The sequence below is a fragment of the Drosophila willistoni genome (assembly GCF_018902025.1).
Source record: "Drosophila willistoni isolate 14030-0811.24 chromosome 2L unlocalized genomic scaffold, UCI_dwil_1.1 Seg196, whole genome shotgun sequence".
NCBI classification, from domain to species: Eukaryota; Metazoa; Arthropoda; class Insecta; order Diptera; family Drosophilidae; genus Drosophila; species Drosophila willistoni.
The window spans coordinates 9037867-9056541 of NW_025814048.1; the positions used below are offsets into that span (position 1 = coordinate 9037867).

The 18675-nt window shown below is 38.7% G+C and overlaps 1 protein-coding gene across 1 annotated transcript in view; it reads left to right on the forward strand.

The window, feature by feature from the left end:
- Positions 1-3612: 3612 nt before the first annotated feature.
- LOC6640016 (tyrosine-protein kinase RYK) overlaps positions 3613-18675 on the forward strand; it is a 28044-nt gene continuing 12981 nt past the window's right edge. Inside the window, exons 1-7 of the mRNA XM_002062932.4 lie at positions 3613-4031; positions 11421-12115; positions 16036-16163; positions 16250-16487; positions 16572-16743; positions 16828-16988; positions 17064-17212. Coding sequence (XP_002062968.1) covers positions 11998-12115; positions 16036-16163; positions 16250-16487; positions 16572-16743; positions 16828-16988; positions 17064-17212 — 966 coding nt within the window. The 5' untranslated portion in view covers positions 3613-4031; positions 11421-11997. The remainder of the gene's footprint in view (positions 4032-11420; positions 12116-16035; positions 16164-16249; positions 16488-16571; positions 16744-16827; positions 16989-17063; positions 17213-18675) is intronic.

The following is an 18675-nucleotide window of genomic DNA, read 5'->3' on the forward strand; positions in this document are numbered from 1 at the left end:
CAGAATGGGGAAGTTCTTTCATGGATTTTTTAGATTTCTCTCATGCAGACAGTAAAAACAAATTGTTCAACATAAGATTGCAATTTCAGTTCGAGAGTGTTTTTTTGTTAGAGTGTTAGGAGAAGGCCAATTGCTTCTATTATTTTCTCATTTATCGTGGTAATTAACTGTCCTTGCAGTTGAATTAAGATACGTGAGGCAATTGCAGTAAATGTGGCAAACGGGCAAACAGCCAAAAAGGTCCTTCAAAGAAAAAAAACTGCAGCAGAGGAAATCTTACGACAATAATGGCAGGAAATGACCGAAGGACAACGAGAGAACGAATGCGGCAGAAGAAAGGTGGTCAGCCAGTGTCCTAGTGCGTTGAAAGGATTCATCTTTCATAAGAAAAGGAAAAACATCTGCTTTTGCGAGCGCATCTCCAACTGTGTGTGTGTGGCGTAAAATCTTTTTGTCCTGTCCGAGGATTACTTGCATCTGACAATTTGTTAGGCAACTACTTACTCTCATCCACCCAGCCCTTGCCCTGTTGGTCACGTGTCCCGTTTAAGGCGGATTTTCTCCATTTCCATTTCGATGTTGTTTTTATTGCGATTTGATTCTATTTGCCACTTGCACATATCCTGGCCACGCTCCGACCAGGACTCTGGCATATTTGTTCTTACTCTCCGGCATTATTATACTTATCCTTTATCCTTTTTTGTTGCTCGTGGTTGCTTGACTCCACGACTCTGTTTTGTTCCGTTGGTTGGTGTGAACTTTGGCACTTTGTTGCAGCTTTTTGTATTCAACATTTTATCCTTTTTCTCGGACTTTTCTCTGCACATTTTTTTCTCTCTGTGTGAGAGCAACTATTTAAGGAGTTGGTTAAGGGGGTTGCAATTTGTGAGTCTGCCCCAGCGCTTCATTACCCTCGTGAAACTCATCACTCTTGCTCTTGCAGTTGAAGAGGGTTGTCTGGGAGGGGGTGACTGCGGGAGTTGATAACAGCAGGCTTAGCGGTCTTGTTATCAGTCAGCTAAACACCAAGTTCTGCCTTGTAAATCAAAAGAGTTTTATCACAAAGTCACGTGCTCCACGTGTAAATGTCAAAAAAAGAAATTTAAAAAAATTAAAAAAGGTTGCTCCTTCTCCGAAGGGGGGAAAACTTTAAATTCTGACATTTTTTGTAATTGGTTTTTTCTTTCTTTAATTAAAAAGTCCATGAAAAAAAAGTTTTCCAAGCAATTTGCCTACGTTTTTCGGGCATTTTCTATTAATGAGGCAAAATCAAACTAATCAACCTTTTCTCTCTACCAATCTCATTTTCGTTTCTCTCTCTCTCTCTTTTTTTTTTTGTGTGTTATTTTTAATTGAATTTCTTCGACAAGCTGTCCGTGGCAGATGAAGCAAAGAATCAAAGAAAGTTATTTCATTAAAAAATTTTAATTGACATTCGTTCTTCTAGCAAATTAAGCCAAAGGACCAGCCACTAGCATGAGGCCATCTGTCAGCTTTGGACAGCTCCTGTCCTTTTCTGTTTGAGGACAACTTTGGGGTCCCCCCAAATGAATCAAGTTGACAGGATCTCTCTCATATATAAGTATTTCGAATGATTTTTCTTTGCACTTTTATTTTTTTTTTGGTTTTTTTGAGGAGAATAAAATTTTTGTGATGTAATTACTGCGACAAGTTGCCCAATTTGCTTAGTTCGTTCTGAAGTTTCGTTCATTTCATTTAATTAGTTTGCCAACAAATTGTTTGTCCTTGCCTTGCCATTTTTTTTTGCTGCTCCTTTTTTGGTTTTATTCTCTTTTTTTTTTTTTTTGGGGTAGGAGAAACAGGAAATTGCTTCGTTTCGACGGCTTTTGAGTGACAAATTGAATTTGTAGCGACAAATAGGGCTACTTGTCACTGAACAGGCACACACACACACACACACACACACACACGCGTACATTGGATCGTCTCCACATACTCTCGGGCAAGGATATATGCTTGTAAGAATGTCTTTGTGCTTGTTAGTGTGTGTGAAAAGTTATGTTGATTCCATTGAAGGGTTTCCTCACTTTATTGCATTGTTTTGCCCAACTGCACAATGACTGCATTTGCAATCTGATTGCGATAAGAAGCCAACAGAGAAGTGCCATGTGGAATCAGCTAGGACAAAATTTAAACTAGTTCACTTAAATTTTTGAAAAGAAATTACCAATAGTTTTCCCCAATTCTAAGTTGATTCAAGTGTAAAGTTTGTAAATAGCCAAAATTCCTGATTTATCTTCAAATTTGTATAAATATTTTGTGAATAATTTATCTATTTATAATATTGTTAGGTTTATAATGATCTCTCTGAAAAAAAAACCCATCATCAATTTGCTACTAAACTTTTCGTTACAATAACTTTTCTAATAAGTAATTTAATCAGCCTTTAATTTGTTGAAGTTTATGAAATTTTAAAATTTAATCAATTTGTATATACAGTGGCGGCAAAAAATTTGCGACATACATTTTTTTAACTTAAATTCTGATTGTATGCGATTTTTATATAATGTTAGTTTAATATTTCATCAATTCTGAAGACTTTTTACACCAAATTTACATTCCTAATCTCATAAAATTCGTAAATCTATAAAAAAAATCTTTTAATATAGATTTCGAATATTGATCTCTTATAAAATCGATTACAAGAGTATATTTACTCACTGTTATATGTATTTAAGAGAAAATTTTTGTTTGCTGTTTAGAGTTTGCAAACATGAAATTAAAACCTACATTTAGGAGACCTTTGAGTTATAAGAGGTAAGGATTGACAGGACCTTCTCCCTGACAAACTGCGGAAACTTAAGTAGATATAATATAACTAGGTTTAAAATAATAAAACATAACAAAACTAGAACCGATTTTTTAAAGAAGATTTCCAAAAAGTTTCCAAATACATATATACAATATATACACACATACTTTATAACAAAGTATTGTCTTAGTGTTTGTCAACCTTTTTGAATTTTATGAATTTTTTGTATAAGAAACTGTACAAATTAATAAAAACAAAACGAGTTTGTAGACTTCTTCCAGTATTTTATACTTTTAAAGGAAAATATTTATAAGCTTCGAAACATTTCTCTTCCAAACAATCTGCAAAATAATGCAGATTTCAATAAGATAATAAGATTTCACACTAAAAATGTACAAACATTTCACAATTACATTAAGTTTACTTTTAAAATTGCAAATGATTTGAAATGGCGAACTAGTTCTTATGTAGCCTCAACTCGAATAGCTTCAAGTGCAATCATAAACAACGACAACAAAAACAAGAACGGCAACAAACAAGAGTAAAATTTTATCGTTAGCGTTGTCCATTTGCCTAAAGCGAGAAAAAAATGCGCAACAGTTGCAACAACAGAGACAACAACAAAACCAAACAATTGTCCTTTCCTCTGCCTAACCGAAAGAAATACAAAAAAAAAAAAAAAAAACTGCCATGCCGCAAAGTTTTGGTCGGAATGAAGCCGGTAGGATAACTTCTGCGCATGTGCCCACACACAGGGCCCGACTTCGACTTCACGACACTTCGAAGGCTCGTAGCACGGCCAATTCTGGCTAGGCTTCAGTCACTCGCAGCTTTTCGAAACACACGGTCGAAGTTTCGACACGGGCCAATGTCAATGCGTCTCAAGAGTCGCGTGTAAAATCGGTGGAAACCAAAAAAAACGTCGTTGTCACTCTCGTACTCCGTCCAGTCGTTGTGCCGTACGAAGGTTCCTTACCACAAAACCGAAATCATTAATAACCAAAACCAAAGCCATCATCAGCATGCACGTTATGTTGCGGTCTAGGCTTTAAGTGGCGAAAGGCGGAAAAAGTGTCGCCTGGAAAGTGCAAAATCATAAGTTTTGTTGTTTGTTGGTGTCAGTGTTGGATTAGTTAGCTCCCCGCCTAACCCCCGGTGCGGGCCACTAAAAGGATTAAAAGCATAACCATAACCAAGTTTCACCAGGAGCAGGGACCTACATCATTTCGGTGTTGACAGCCGTTAAGCTGATACGAGTGTAAGCATTTAATGTGTTTGGCTAAACAGGATTTTCAACACCCGTTCCCGTAATCGTCTCCGCACCAAAACCCCACTCTAAACCAGACCAGTCCAAAGGCTATCCAAGGGTCTGGGCCCAGACCCATACCGACCCAGACTGGAACTAAATAAATATTTTCACATTCTCTTTATGTCGCATTGCGTGACTGAAGAAGAAATGTGTTTTTCTTTTCTATGTGACGTTGTTGTTTTTTTTGTGTTTAGTACTTCTTGTGGGTGTAGTAGTTCCACTACCGCACAACCACACACACACACACACACACACACATGTGACACTAATTGCAATGTGCGACAGATTAAAAGCTTTTTTGCCTTAAAAAATTTAACCCATTTGGATGAAGGAAAAAAGGTCAGATAAGCTACAACCAAAAAAATGAAAGGATGAAGTAGAAAAAAAGAAAATAGAAACAGAAGAGTGAGAGTTAGAGTTACAGTAAAAGAAGGAGAAGGAAAACGAATGTAAGCTTACACAAAATGCAAATCTTTTAGTTGCGCTTGGCCAGCTTTGAATGGGCAGTCCGAACACTTAACCTCCCGCCCAGTCGCCCCTCCCGCCCCTTCCCTTTTTGAACATTTCCGCACGCTAACGCCTCAACACGACACAGAGGCTAACATCTACGTCTACGTTGATTGAATGCCTAAGTGCTCCTGCTCCCCCCCCCCATGCCCATCTCCCTCTTTGTTGGCTACTTCTCTTAAAAGCTGTCCTAGTGAAACTACATAAATGTGCCCCCAAGTATAGGCTACACTTAACTTTTCTTTTCGTTTTACGTTCTTTGCTCTTGTTATTCTTTGTGTGGTCTAGTTTATTTTTTCGTGGTTGTTGCTGGAGGGGGCCCCTCCGTCTCTTCATCCCTCTTCTGATTAAGGTCCTTCTGTAGACGTTGAGAAATATGCATAGATTAGGCACGCTTTTAGCGCTCAATTGTGCGACAATTTGATTTGATGTCTCAATTACCATTAGAGATGAGGCCGCATGGCTATAAAACAGTCACGACACACCACGCATACACACACACACACACACACACACACACACACCCACGAAATTGGGCCTAAATTCTAACCGATTTTGATTTGCTTTGGGGATTACCAAATAGAAAACTTCAATTTGCATTCATAATTTAGACATGAGTTCCAAAAGAACTTTAAAATTCATTTTAAAACTTGGATCGCCAAGTGAAATTTAAAAATTTATTCAAAGAACTTTAAGAGATTTTTTGTTTCCTTATCCATAGGAAATAGCATTTCCGTAATACTTAAGAAATCTCGTATATAGTCCAACTTCATTTTAAAACTCCAATATAACAATTTTTGCATTCCATTTCTTAATCACCTATTAAAGTGAAGTCATGACATTTAATTTGTACAATGTTAAATAGCTTTATGAAATATAAAGTGTCTCTAAATTTTCATGATATCATTTCAACGTTTGAGTGCAAATCAGAAATCGCATAAACATGTAATAAAAACCAATTTTTTTATGTTCTCTCATCTCTAAGATGACAGCCAGCCAGTCGAAAAGAAAAGCAAAAGAAAAGAAAATACGGAGTCAAAGCAAGAGCCGGATCTGACCCAGATAGGATACTCCCACATCAACTTGGATTTCCCCAGACCCAAGTCAAAAATTTTCTATTTAAAAAAAAAAAACGAAACGAATAAGAAGGAAAAATATCATTTTAATAACCAAAATGACAACCATAAATCAATGATTATTGCCCATTCTGTGTTGGCAAGCTTTAAAATGGCTCGTTGTCGAGATATTTTTATGGCACTTGCCAGATAAAAGTCGCTCCCTTCTGCACCTCTCCTCTCACTCCCAACAGCTTCTTCTCCAACTCCTGCGCATCTTTTACAAACATTTTGTCCTTCTCCATTTGGTTTGTCCATACCGAAGGCATGCCAGAGTGTCGACGTTTAGCCAGGGGATTCTGTCAGTTTGTCGCAATGCCACAATAAATTTTGTCGCGCCACAAAATATTGAAAACTCCCTGGCCCCATTCCCAAAGAACTCCGGAACGGTGTTGAGTTTTCATACTCATAAAACGTAATTGAGATTGTATTTCATGTGTCTTTTTGAAATGTAGCCAATGCCAGTGAGGTGGATAAAAGAGCTAACCTAAAGCCTGAGCTATGGCTATGATATGTGAGATGATGGTCATTAAGGGACAACGACTGGTAGAAAATCACTTAGGTATCAGCATATACACACGAATGGGCAGAGATTTTGTGACAGAGAATTAATTTTAAATATGGTATGCAACCGAAGTAAATAATGGTTATGGTACACAGGATGCCATTTGAAAGGTTTTAGTTAGGCCCATTTTTTAATGGTTTAAGAAGGGCAAAGTAAGTGTTAAAGGGTCAGTAGCTAAAGCTGAAATAATAACCCTTTAGTATGAATCGTAAAGAATATTTCCTAACGAATCTTCAAGTAACTAGTAAGAAAAGTTAGATCGAAAAGTAGTATTTATTACTGTCAGTACGATAAAAATAATATCACTCATACGCCATGTCATCACTTGGTAAAATTTAATTGTTTCGAATTGAAAAATTGTTATGAAAAATAGAATCAAATATTAAAGATTTCTGCATTAGCTTTTTTAATTAAATTAGGTAACAAATGAAATAAAATTCAATTGCAAATGCTTTAAATTATTAGAAAAAAATCATAATTAATTAGATAATGCCAAATTAGAAAAAAGCAAAGCTTATAAAGAATTAATTTTTAATAGACTAAATTGAATTTACTGAAAATTATTGTTGGGTAATTGAGAAAATCAGAAAAATTAAAGCACGCAAAAGTTTAGTTGGTAAATATTTTATTTATTTGCAGATTAATGTCAATATTCCTCGAAAAAAAGAAGAGATACGAATTTTCAATGTTTTTTATTCAAAGAGAAAAAATTGAAATTAAATCAATTTGCAATTGACAAAAACTACGTATTAAAAAAAAGTTAAAGGGAAATTGCATTTCAAAAGCACAAACGAGTCGAGAAATTGCCCCAGAGTTAATCGGCTATGGCGAATTATTGTGGACCACTTTTAGCAAAAAGCCGAAAAGTTTTTGTGTTTTTGTTTTTGTTGGGGGCCAAAATTGCTTTGGCTTTAGGGCATAAATTTGGCACCAAAACATTCAAAAAACTTTTGTTGTTCCATCAAACTGCATAAACTACAACCAAAAAACTAATTGCAAAAGTAATTTTCTAGCCAAACGGCCTAACACATTAAAAGCAATCGCCTGTCATCATGTCAAATTTGGCAAACGGCAAAATTGCCTATTTAATTGCATGGCCAAAAATGTCTTTTATTTGTTGGTGTGTGCTTCTATGTGTGTGTGTGTGCCCCAATGGAATTGTTGTTGTTCGATAAATTTACTACACACATACATTACGGCATTACGGTGGTGCGTGGGTGGGTTGGGTGGGTGGTTGGTGGATAGTTGGTTGGTATATACAAAAAACTGGGCAATGTTCAGTGAAACAAAAACATACAAATGACTTTCTGACCCCTCCCCCTACCGCTTTGCTTTCCTCACTCGTTTTAGCGATGTAAATTAATTGCCAGTACAAATTAGCCATAGAGTGAACAGAGAAAAGGGCGTGGCAAAGGGTTGTAAAGGGTAGGAGGAAACAGGTGTGGTTGTTGGGCATCATTTGGTCAGGCAAATGTAGTAGCTCATTATTTTTAATCAGCCATACAAAATTTATAGAGTAGCAAAGTTCAGTTTGTTTTTTTTTGGAAGAATATTTACACACATTTAATGGACTCGATGAGAATGCTGTGTGGAAAATGGTGAAAATATATTAAAACTATGGAAACTGCAATTTGATATTTTGTTTTTTGTTTTTGGTGCTGAGTAAACTAACAGAAAAATGTTTTGCTCATTTTATCTAGGAAGAAAAGTTGCCGCTGGGTAAACCTCTTGAATTACTTAGAAACGAAATGTTTGTTGTTTTGTTTTAGAATAGGATATAATATATATATATCTTGATGGCTGTTTATCATTAGGGAGAAGTAAAGACGGAAAATGGCCTAGAGCTTGTTTTCTAAATGGAAGTGGAAAGCCAACTCCCAGCACGAGTCTAGGAAATGGAAAGCTAAACAAACAGAGGCACACAACCCCAGAGAAATGAGAGCAAAATATCAGCAATAAAAGCAACAACCACAACAACAACAGCAACAGCAACAGCAATAAGCAACATTGAAAGACGGAAATAAAATATTAACTTTACTCAAAACTCAAACTCCAACTCCCAACTCCACCAACATCACGGATTCAATTAGAAACGAAAGCCATTTTATAATTGAAACAGGGCAAAGGCACAAAATTTCATTGCCTCGAGGCTTGAATTTTATGCGGAGGCCTTTTTTGAATTTTAATGGAGGATTGAGCTAAGACAACAGGAAGGAAGGAAAAAAGAAAAACTCATAATGCACATCGATAAATATTAGTAGGAAAAACAATTATCCAAGTCAGTTTCCAGCTCCTATTCCCCTGATTATAATGCTGATGATTATACATTTGTCTTGTGAGTAATTGAAAAGTTTCTTTTCTTTTTTTTTTTTTTGCCGTTTCCATCAATTTGTCATCATTTTCTGTAGACAAAGGACTCGCTAACTTGGCTATCTGTTGGCACATAATGTGTCTGACTAAGCAGAAAATTTTTCATTCAAAACTGTCGACGCTTTTGCCACACTGATTATGATTGAGTTGATGTGTCTCTTAAATATATATTCTAGCATCGATTCGAATGATGAGAAACGGCAAGATGATGCCAAATGACAAATTACATGAGAGGAATCGATGAATTTCGAATGTTACTTTTTGATTTATGCTTTTAATAAATATTTAATATAGATTTCCAGGTGTTCCGACAGAGCAGACTCGGTTAGGTTTATATTGAATATATATCTCTGACAGGAATTAATTGATTTCAACGGCAGCTGATCATAGCTTATGAGGTCCATTTCAGTTAATTTCGTATCCCTTTAGCAAAGTGCTTTTGGCTTTAAATATTGACTCAGTTTTACCCAAAATGCACTCTGTAAAAAAATGTGAAAAAATATATAAATTAATATTTGTTCTTTTGCAATAAAATAAAACTTGAAATAATGAGTTGTAAAATATAAACTCAAATTTAAACATCATAAATTTCGAAAATTATGATGAAGATGCATAATTTAATGGCTTATAAAAAAGTATATTGATATATTTATAGCTCTCTCTCTCTTTCTAAAAGTTGTAAAAAGTGATAATAATAATTTAATGGATTTTAAATGAGCAAAGCAATAAACCAACTTTCTTTTTTTAATAGGGGTTTTTATGTTTTAGAACTAGATATTTAAAATTAAATTATTTAAAATTTGAGACAAATCTTGAGCTTAAGCGGTCAATCTAAAGATTCTTTCAAAAGCAAGACCAAAAGTTGAGCAGGTTGTTTGTATAACTTCTCAAGAACCACCAAGTTCTATTATCGGCTTAGTTAGTTTCTAAAGAAGTTCCAAACTGCAATTGCCATTTTTAACGCCAAAACTAGTTGAGAATTCTAACAGCGTAAAGAGGAAAATTGTTGGCAAAGCATATTGGCATTACCAGAGCCATATTCCAAATAAGTTAAAGTTATATTTTAGGGTTTAGTTGTACCTAAAAAAGGGTTATCTATATAGGGGAGAGGTCCCAGTTGTGCCTCTGGCCCAGTTATGACATTCTCAAATATTTTTGAAATGCGGTATTGAATGACAGTTTGAGCCCTGTAAATCATGTTCGTTAGACGTTCTGCAGTTTTTGGACAGATACCAACGTTAATAATCGCATTGTATATACGCTTACCAAACATTGTGTTGCAAAAGTGACATGGACGACAAAGATTAAAAATCGTTGTCATTTATGGCCATTGGAGGTCAGTTTCTTTTGTGTTTTTCATTGCTTTTGCCATTGAAGGCCTTCATAATAAATAAACCATTAAATCACAACAATTCGTGTGACATTCCTTTCATATTTTCTTATTTTCAGTGAATTTCTTAAGATGACTCAAAAAAGATTAAATCTGTTCCAAAATTTTTTGAGTTACAAATAAACATACTTTCTTTGGAAAAAAGTTGCGTTAGGTTAATATTTAAATGTTAAACTTCTTAATTTATCATTTCCCAGAACTGAGCAAAAAAATGTTGAGGTTTTTCAAAACCCGGGTCATAACTGGGTATATCCTCTATATATTCCTGTCATTTAATGTATTCCAAACCTATTAATTTAATTGATTAATTTAATTATTCCATATTTTTCTTATTTTTTTACGTCACCAACTATTGATTTTCAAATGTTATAAAATATTTAAAATATTTGTGTCATTTTATTTTTGGAAAATGTTGTTTATCATGATGCATTAAAGAATTTTTTGTCATATCTGCAAAGTGTCAAACTCGTCCATGTATTCATGTGTGTGTGACTTTTGAATTAATAATGCATCTCTGGTGAAAATGTTCATTAAAATTGATGTTGCCTTTTCATGTCCTGGCAACTGTTTTCTAATCAAGTCCCTGCGCTGCCTTACCAAGTGGCTCTCCTTTTCACTGTAGAAGATGAGATAAGTTTAATTAAACATTCTTTTGGCTTTGGCCTTTGAAACTATTTTTGCCCAGTTTTTTGGGGTAAAACTTTAAAATTCCGCCAAACAAAAAACGATAAACCGAATGCTGAAAGACCGAAGGAAACAAACTTTAGTGATTTCGATTTTTATTTCCATGGCAATTGTGCCGAAAAAACAGAGGGCAAAAATATATTGGAGAGGGTTTTGGGGTGGGGAGAAGGCCAACAACTTGGCAACAATTTCATTTTGCAGCCACTTGACTGCAAGTCCGTGGCTAAATATTTTCCTGACTTGCAGCAAGTTGCACTTGGTATGCCATTGCCATCGCGAGGAGGAAGGATGGAGATGGAGGAGGAGAAGTTTCAGTTCTGCACGCCATCGGAGCGGGCAACCACTTGAACCACAGAACATTTCGAACAAAAGTTTTTCGTATTTGCCTTTTTTTTTTTGGAAATTTTTCCCCTGGAATACTTATTACCTCAAATTTATATAAAAAATACATCGGTCGAAGCATCCTTCACTTCGAATGATTAAATTTTTGGTAGACATTCTTTTATTTTAGCTGTTAATCTTCTTCTTTTCTCTTTTTTTTGACTCAACTTTGTAATTACTTTTGCAGTCAAGTATAAAAGTTTCTAGTCAATAGAGGGCACATTTACAAATTGTTTTTTGAAACACACGAAAAGAAGAACCACTCATCCATTTTACCCACTCTCAACTATCTTTGTCACTAAACTAAATCACTTTCTATTCAACAGGAACAGAAGCAGCAACGTGACAAGAAGGGAATCCCAAAAAGCAACATACCAAAAAAACCAAAAAAAAAAAAAAGAGAAAACAGGAGAAGAAGGATCAAGGAGTTGGACTGGCAACCAATAAAAAAAGCTAGCGCAAATCTCCATTCCTGGGGGCAAATGCGAAAATGCTGATGCAGCGAATGTTAGAGGACAGGCGAGGCTACTTGCTGCAACAACCACAAGAGGAAATCTGCAAAAGTTGAACTGGCAGCAGCAGGCAGAAAAGTTTCCAAAAATTTTCCAGACACACACAGAGCCGACCAGACACTAGAGAGAGGGAGGGGAGCCACTTCCCCTTTGTGGCCGGAACTGTTAGTAGCAGCAGTTGGAATTTGATTTTAACGCTTCTCCACCAGAAAACCAAAAGAAGAAACAAGCAAACTTCATTCCAACTCCATTGCAATTCTCGCCAGTAACGCTCCAATGGCCACCTATTGAAATTGGCCTGTCACAGATGGCAACCACAAAGAGGAGCTGAAATGCTCGACCAGTTATTAACCCAACTCCAACTATCTGAGGATTAGACTAGCTCATCGTAATGGTTTCCTCCTTGCTCTTTAGTGGTGGCCTGTGGCTGCTTCTGCTCCTGCTGGCCCTTCCAGTCAGCGGCTATTTAAACATTTTCATCAGCCACCATGAAGTGATGAAACTGATGGGTAAGTTTTCCCTCCCCCACCCACCAGACCTAATCATTAATGTGGGGACAACAAACCTCAGAGTGACACGCCTCTAACTCACCTCCACCCCTCCCCGTCTTTTTTTCTATGATTAATAGTTGTAGGACAAATTCATTGATCCTGAACGCTCATATAAAAACAAAAACAACCTCAAGTCATTAATAGTTCCGAAATTATAGTTGACCATGCCAAGAGGACTTGGCTGAGACATGCATATGGGCGTAAGGGAGAAGGGAGAAGTAGGAGGGCAAAAACACAACAAAACAAATCCACACAAATCGATTTCCGGTATGGGCGCAACTTCTCTCTCCCCTCTCTACACCCCACACATCACCTCAACCTTCCGACAGCTGCAAGTGGCCTCCGCTCTTCCTCCCTCGTCCTCGTCGCAGTGTGTTGTTTGTTTTTTGCTGTTTTTCCGTTTGTTGCTTCACGCGATTTCTCTTGTTATTGATGGCGCCGGCTCCAGTTCAAACCAAGGCCAAGTCCTCCTGCTCCTTCCCTTCCCCTGCTTCTCACCCGGCATCTTTGGTTATAGTAATAGGCATTCAGACGACGTGCCAAGGCGGAATGGCGTCGTGCCTAGCGAATTTCCTGCTCCTCCTCAACGTGATTAATGGAGCACACAGGCAAGTCCTGGCCTAGTTACGACTCTTCAGTTTAACATTTTCCATCCACTTAAACGTAATTCGAGCAAAACTTACTGCCATCTCATTATGAGGCGGAACTCCTCCGATTCTGAATCAGACCCAGTCCTCAACTAAGCATTAGCATCGGCTTTAGTCGGTTGCCAAATCGCGAATCTTCAATTAGTTAATAGCATACAAATCACTCACATTCACGTCTCGCATTCCACATTGATTGATGACTGAGTGCATGGACAGAGGATGACTCTCTGTCTTTCTCTCTCTCTCTCTCTCTCTAGCTTGCTCTAACCATCATCATTGTCCAGGAAAAATGCAAATTGGATTTCATTAGCAACAATTCAAAGAGTTTTCCACTTTAGTTGTTGCTCTTTGCAATTTCCTTTGCCCTATCGATTGCCCGGAGATTTATTTTCCCCCAGCTTCATCTTTTCCGTGCTTTCTCGTTATGTTTTTTAACGACCAGTTAACACCCCCACCTTAAGCTACCCCACCCCCCCACCCCATCCCTTGTTCTGAGTTGTTTTCATTTCAAAATTAACAAGCAGCATGAAAATCAAACAAACTGACTGACCCACCCACCCACCTATCCAGCCGCCCCTTTAACCCTCGGTCCATCACTCCTCAATGAGTGAGAAATGCCATTGCATGGAAAATTTGCCTTGAGGCTTTGGCGTTCTCTTTCCTCCCCTGCCTGCCTCTTTGGCTATTTGTTCATGTGGAAGGCTCGACAATTTCTCCCTCTGCCTCCCCCCATCATCTCATCCAGGGCGTCTTGCTGGTTCTCCTGTCACATGCATAACTCCAATAACTTTCAGAGTTTTCTCTGAATTTATTTCTCTATCGACGCCTCCTTCTGCGAATTGACAATATATAGCATACTTTTCGGCATCTCAAATGTCTCGTCTCGTCACGGAAAAGTGTAAACAAAGTTGAGAGATTTCTTTTCAATTGCTTTGCCCTTTTCCCTTCCCTCATCCGTCCCTCTCATTTTTCCTCAATCAAGTGACGACAACATAAAAAAATTAAACATTTCTTACAAGAACATTTTCCCCACTTCTGACTTCCATTTCGTTGGCTCGGTTGCTCTAGTAACGGGAGCAATTTTCATCTACCTCCTGCTCAAGGGTGCGGAAAAATGCAATTTCAACAAGTTTTCACTTTGATGTGCACATTTCCTTGGGACCGGGCCATGGAAAAGGGACCTTGGAACCCAACACCATCTACATTCACTTGAGGGCGGGAAAAATTCCCTTCAAATGAAAAGTTAATGCAAAAGAAAATTATTTTTAATGAATAGAAAACAGTCCGAAAATCGAGGCAATTATTGTTACCCTCCTCCCACATCTTCACATCTCGATTTCATTCTATCCTGGGGGTTGCTTTGCCTCAATTCATCTTGCTGGTGAGGAAAACTCCATTGGAATTCGAAATTGGGCCAATTAAAGTGCCAAAGTGCCAACGATTCGAATATCCAGATTTGAGATTCAATGGGCAATTAAAAGGAACTGCATACCAGTTCCCAGGTGGGACTCGAAGGCAGATAGATGAAAGGGATGAGACGCAGATGCACCTTTTGCCAACTAATGACACTAATTATCCTCTTAATCTTTTATGCAAATTGTGTGCCAGTAGAAAACTAACACCCAACCCAGAATCGAGCCATTCTCTCTCCAATCTCCCCATCAGCTTAACTCCTTTCTCTTCTTCCTTCTGCGGTTGTAGCGTCACGTATGTGTGTCTGGGTGTCTCTGTCTGTCCGTCTGTGTGTATGTGTCTCTTGGCGGAGTCTCCTTTAAACAATCACAATCGCAGGTATTATAATTATGGCCAAAAGAGGAGGAAGGAGGAAAAAGCAGTAGCAAAACTTTCGCAGTCAAAGTTGGCGGCAAATGCAAAGCGTGTGATATGAAAGACGACCAAAGTTTGACAAAGCATGGCAAGGAATCCAAAAACTGAACGTTATCCTGGCGAAGAGGAAGAAAGGAGGTATGGAGGGAGGTGCCAATTGAACGATACTTAAAGTTGAACAGTTTGAGGTTGAATTCCGTCGAAGGTTAGTTAAGGGTCTTTAGGGTTCTAATATTAGATGTGACATTTCCTTTTCATCCTGCAACTGCTTTAATTGAATGCACTGCCTCCCATTCCTCTCGTCCTTTTTCGTCTGCGTTTATGCATATTTGATGAGGTTATTCTTGTCTCTTGTCTGAGAATCTTTATTTTGGAGGTAAATCCTGTGGAGATGGAAATGGTGAAACGAAAGTAGCACAATGCGTGGCAAACGGAGTCGCAAGTGACAGGGGAAAAGAGAGCTCTAAACCCAGCGGGGTACCAAGCAATTTTAGAGTACCCAAAAACGAAGACGTTTTGGATGAAAGCTAAAAAGAAAAATGCTTTTTCTTGTTCTGTGTAATTGGATTTAAAATTGTTTCAAGAATTGAGGAAACAACCTAGAAAGCAAGCGACTGCTTTGTTCTATGCCAAATGCATTTACGCACTCCCCATTCGCCCCGGTTCTACTCCTCACGTTTTACTCCACTCACCGAGTCCGCCGGAAGCGGCAAGGCAACATTCAACATCCGGCACAGACGCTCAAGAGAGAGAGAGAGTAAACAGCATTTCCATTTGGCAAGCAAAAGACCTGACGAAGCTTAGCCTGATCCCAATGAGTAAATGATGCAACAGTGAGTGGGGCCGGGGGGGTTGGTTTTTGGGAAAATTTACAATGAAAGCGGATGAAGAAATTTAATTTCGCATGGCTTTTTAAGTCAAGCTGCAGCTCATCTTTCATTTTGCCAGAACTGACACCTTTCACTGATTCGGCATCCACTGTGAGTAATCCGCTCTTCACTCGCGACACATTTTACCTCATCGATGGCGCCTGCTGGTGACGGATTCGATTTCGCTTATTATTGGGTCTTGAGTTTTTGTTTGCCCACCCAGCAGAATCCTCATCAGAGACTTTTTACCCCATCTCTGTTGCTGAAAGAGAAAATCAATTTCCGCTCAATGGCAACTTGAAACGGTGTAAGAGACAGAGGGGTGAACAGGGCGTTGGGGGGTGTAAGTGGGTGGGAAAAGTAAACACCAAAATGCATCTAAAGTTTGCGTAGCAGTTGGAGAAGAATACCCTTCAAACAAAGAGCGAAATTGCGAAACAAACTTTCTCTTTGCAATCATTCCTCTAACCACTGCCTCTCTCCATCTTTCTCTCTCCTTTTCTCTCTTATTCTCTGTATCTTCCGCTTTTTGCAGGACTCGAGGCGGATTTGTTCTATGTGCACGAGGGAGCCATTAACACATACGCCATGCACTTCACCGTTCCCGTGCCCGCCGATGTACACGAGCTGGAGTTCTCATGGCAGAGTCTCATTGCTTATCCGGTAAGCCACCTGCCAAATAGAAATCTCATTTGCACTCCATTTAACGCCTATCAATCTCCTCCACCAATACCACAAAAATCATGCAGTTACCCTATGCTATCAGCATTGAATATGCCAATGACCAGGATGCACTTGGCACTCCCACACTGAGCATACCTCACAAGGGACTCGTGCCGCAGGAGATTGAGTCATTTCTGGTCTATTTGCCGTGCACGGGCAATGCCAGCCTCCAGTTGCCTGTCAACGTGAATATGGTGGTGCGGGGTCCACCACGTTACAATGATACCAGACTTCACTTTAAACGGAATAAGATTTGCGCCAAGGGTAAGTTGGAAACCTTTCGTTTAATCCACAATGATGCGATATACATATATTTTTTCGATTCGTAATCCTTGTCATAACTCACAGGTATATCCCCGGAGCCGAATCAGTCGCCAGCACCTGCCCTTCATGCTCCTTCTCAAGGACCTGCACTGCTAAGTGCCGCTGCTTGTGCCCTTGGCTTGGTTCTGGCAGTGGGCTTAGTGGCCAGCATGATGTATGTACGAGCACGTAAGCAACTACGTCAGGATTCATTGCAGTAAGTTCACTTTACACACTCCATTCGTTTCAATCATAAGCTAATACCTCTCCCACTCTCTCTCTCTCTCTCTCTGTTGTTTAGCACTAGCTTCACTACAGCCGCCTATGGTAGTCATCAGAATGTATTTATACGCCTCGATCCTTTGGGCCGACCGCCAAGTGCTACTGGCTCCTATGCCACCATAGCCAGTCTCAATAAATATCCAAATAGTGAGGGCAAGAAATCATGCAGCATTTTCGATCGTAAGTTTTACTACGTTTTAATGCCACCACATTATTCAAGTCTAAGGTTTCCTTTATGCCTTTTGCCTCTTTTAGGTTTTCGCAGCTCACCCACACCCACGCCATATGCCACGGCATTGCTGCCCATGGGGGAGCAGACCCAAATCTCAGAGACTATTTACTCCAAGCCCGAGTCGATTTGTCCATCGAGAATATCCTACTATGCCTCCTCGCAGTTAACTCAGGTGAGTCCTCCTCTAACTAAATCAAAGACCATCTCGACACGTGCCTGAGGCTATTGAAAGAAGGGTTGCCATGGGCACCGCCAACCCAGACGTACCATTCTAATTTGTTGTCCACACAAACCACCTTGCCACAACTATAAAAATTACATTCTAATTTATATTTACGAGCTGATAAAGCAACCCTCAATACCAAAACATAAATATGTGACCTGCTCGAAGGGGGCGGTTGAGTCGGAGGTGAGCCAAGTGGCAGGTGGTATGTATTGAGGGTTTTCTCTAAAGTTGAGATAAGAAAATTTTGCCTTTAGTTTTTAGTTTTCCAATTGAATGGTCACAAATAGATGAAAATTAGTCAAGTGAAAGTAAACGAAACCTCATGAATTTTCATTTCATGTTGCCTGATATTTACCTAAAATATTCCAAAAACTATGCCCCTTATATCCAACTGAGTTTTGGTATATACCCAAATAGTCTAATAGCTGATTTGATACCCTGTGTATTCTTAACGTATTCTACAACTTTTTAACTTTTTGCCATAGAAAGAAATCTGTTTTTAAATTACAATAAATTATTTAGCAGCCTCTTCAATTGTTGGTTCCGGGTAAACATGGCCTAACGACGACTTCATTGACATTCTTTTCCTCTTGCTCTTCCTCTGCATCTGCCACCTCTCCCCCCCCCCATCATCATCATCATCATCATCACCATAGCTTGGTAGCCATTTTCGTCACCATTTTCTGGCACCATTCCATTCGACGCGTAATTAAATATTCAATTTCTAAAGGGAAAGTCGTCGCCTAGGAAAAATTTTTTTTCCATCCTATTTTTCCTGCTTGTCGTTTTTGTGTTTGCTTAGCGATTTGTGTTTGTTTTGACTTCAATTTCAGTCCCATTATGGATGAATTGTCAGTGGAAGGAGTGGTTGGGGGCTGCGACTGGGGGGGAATGGTGGATGAAGTGGAGCCACATGGTTAGCTGGCTATATACAATGCCAAGAGTCATCCACATCGAAACAGACGACAGGGAATTAAATGAATTTGTGGAGTCTTGTAGAGGAGAACCTTTGCCATAATTATTGCTGTTCCAATCCCCACAAACACTCCCTGATAACCTAGAACCATATGTGTGTGTTTGGATATGTTGTATTCGTGTGTGTGTGTGTGTGTGTAAGCATTAAGCCAAGTGGAGAACAGTTTTTGGAGGGTTTAATCTAGAGGAGATGGAGGGAGTATATAGCAAAAACACAAACATTGGCAAAGGGAAATGCAGAGCCAAAGGCTCTCATTTAGTCAAACAATTATATCCAAGTGCACAAACACACAGCACGTTAGAAAGAGAAAGAGAGAGAGCTATAAAGACAAAGAGATAGAGAGAGATGGCAAGCGACTCTGTTCACTTGTGTGGAAATATCTCATTTGTATCCCATTCCTCCCTCTGTTTCAGTTTCTATTCTATTAAATCAG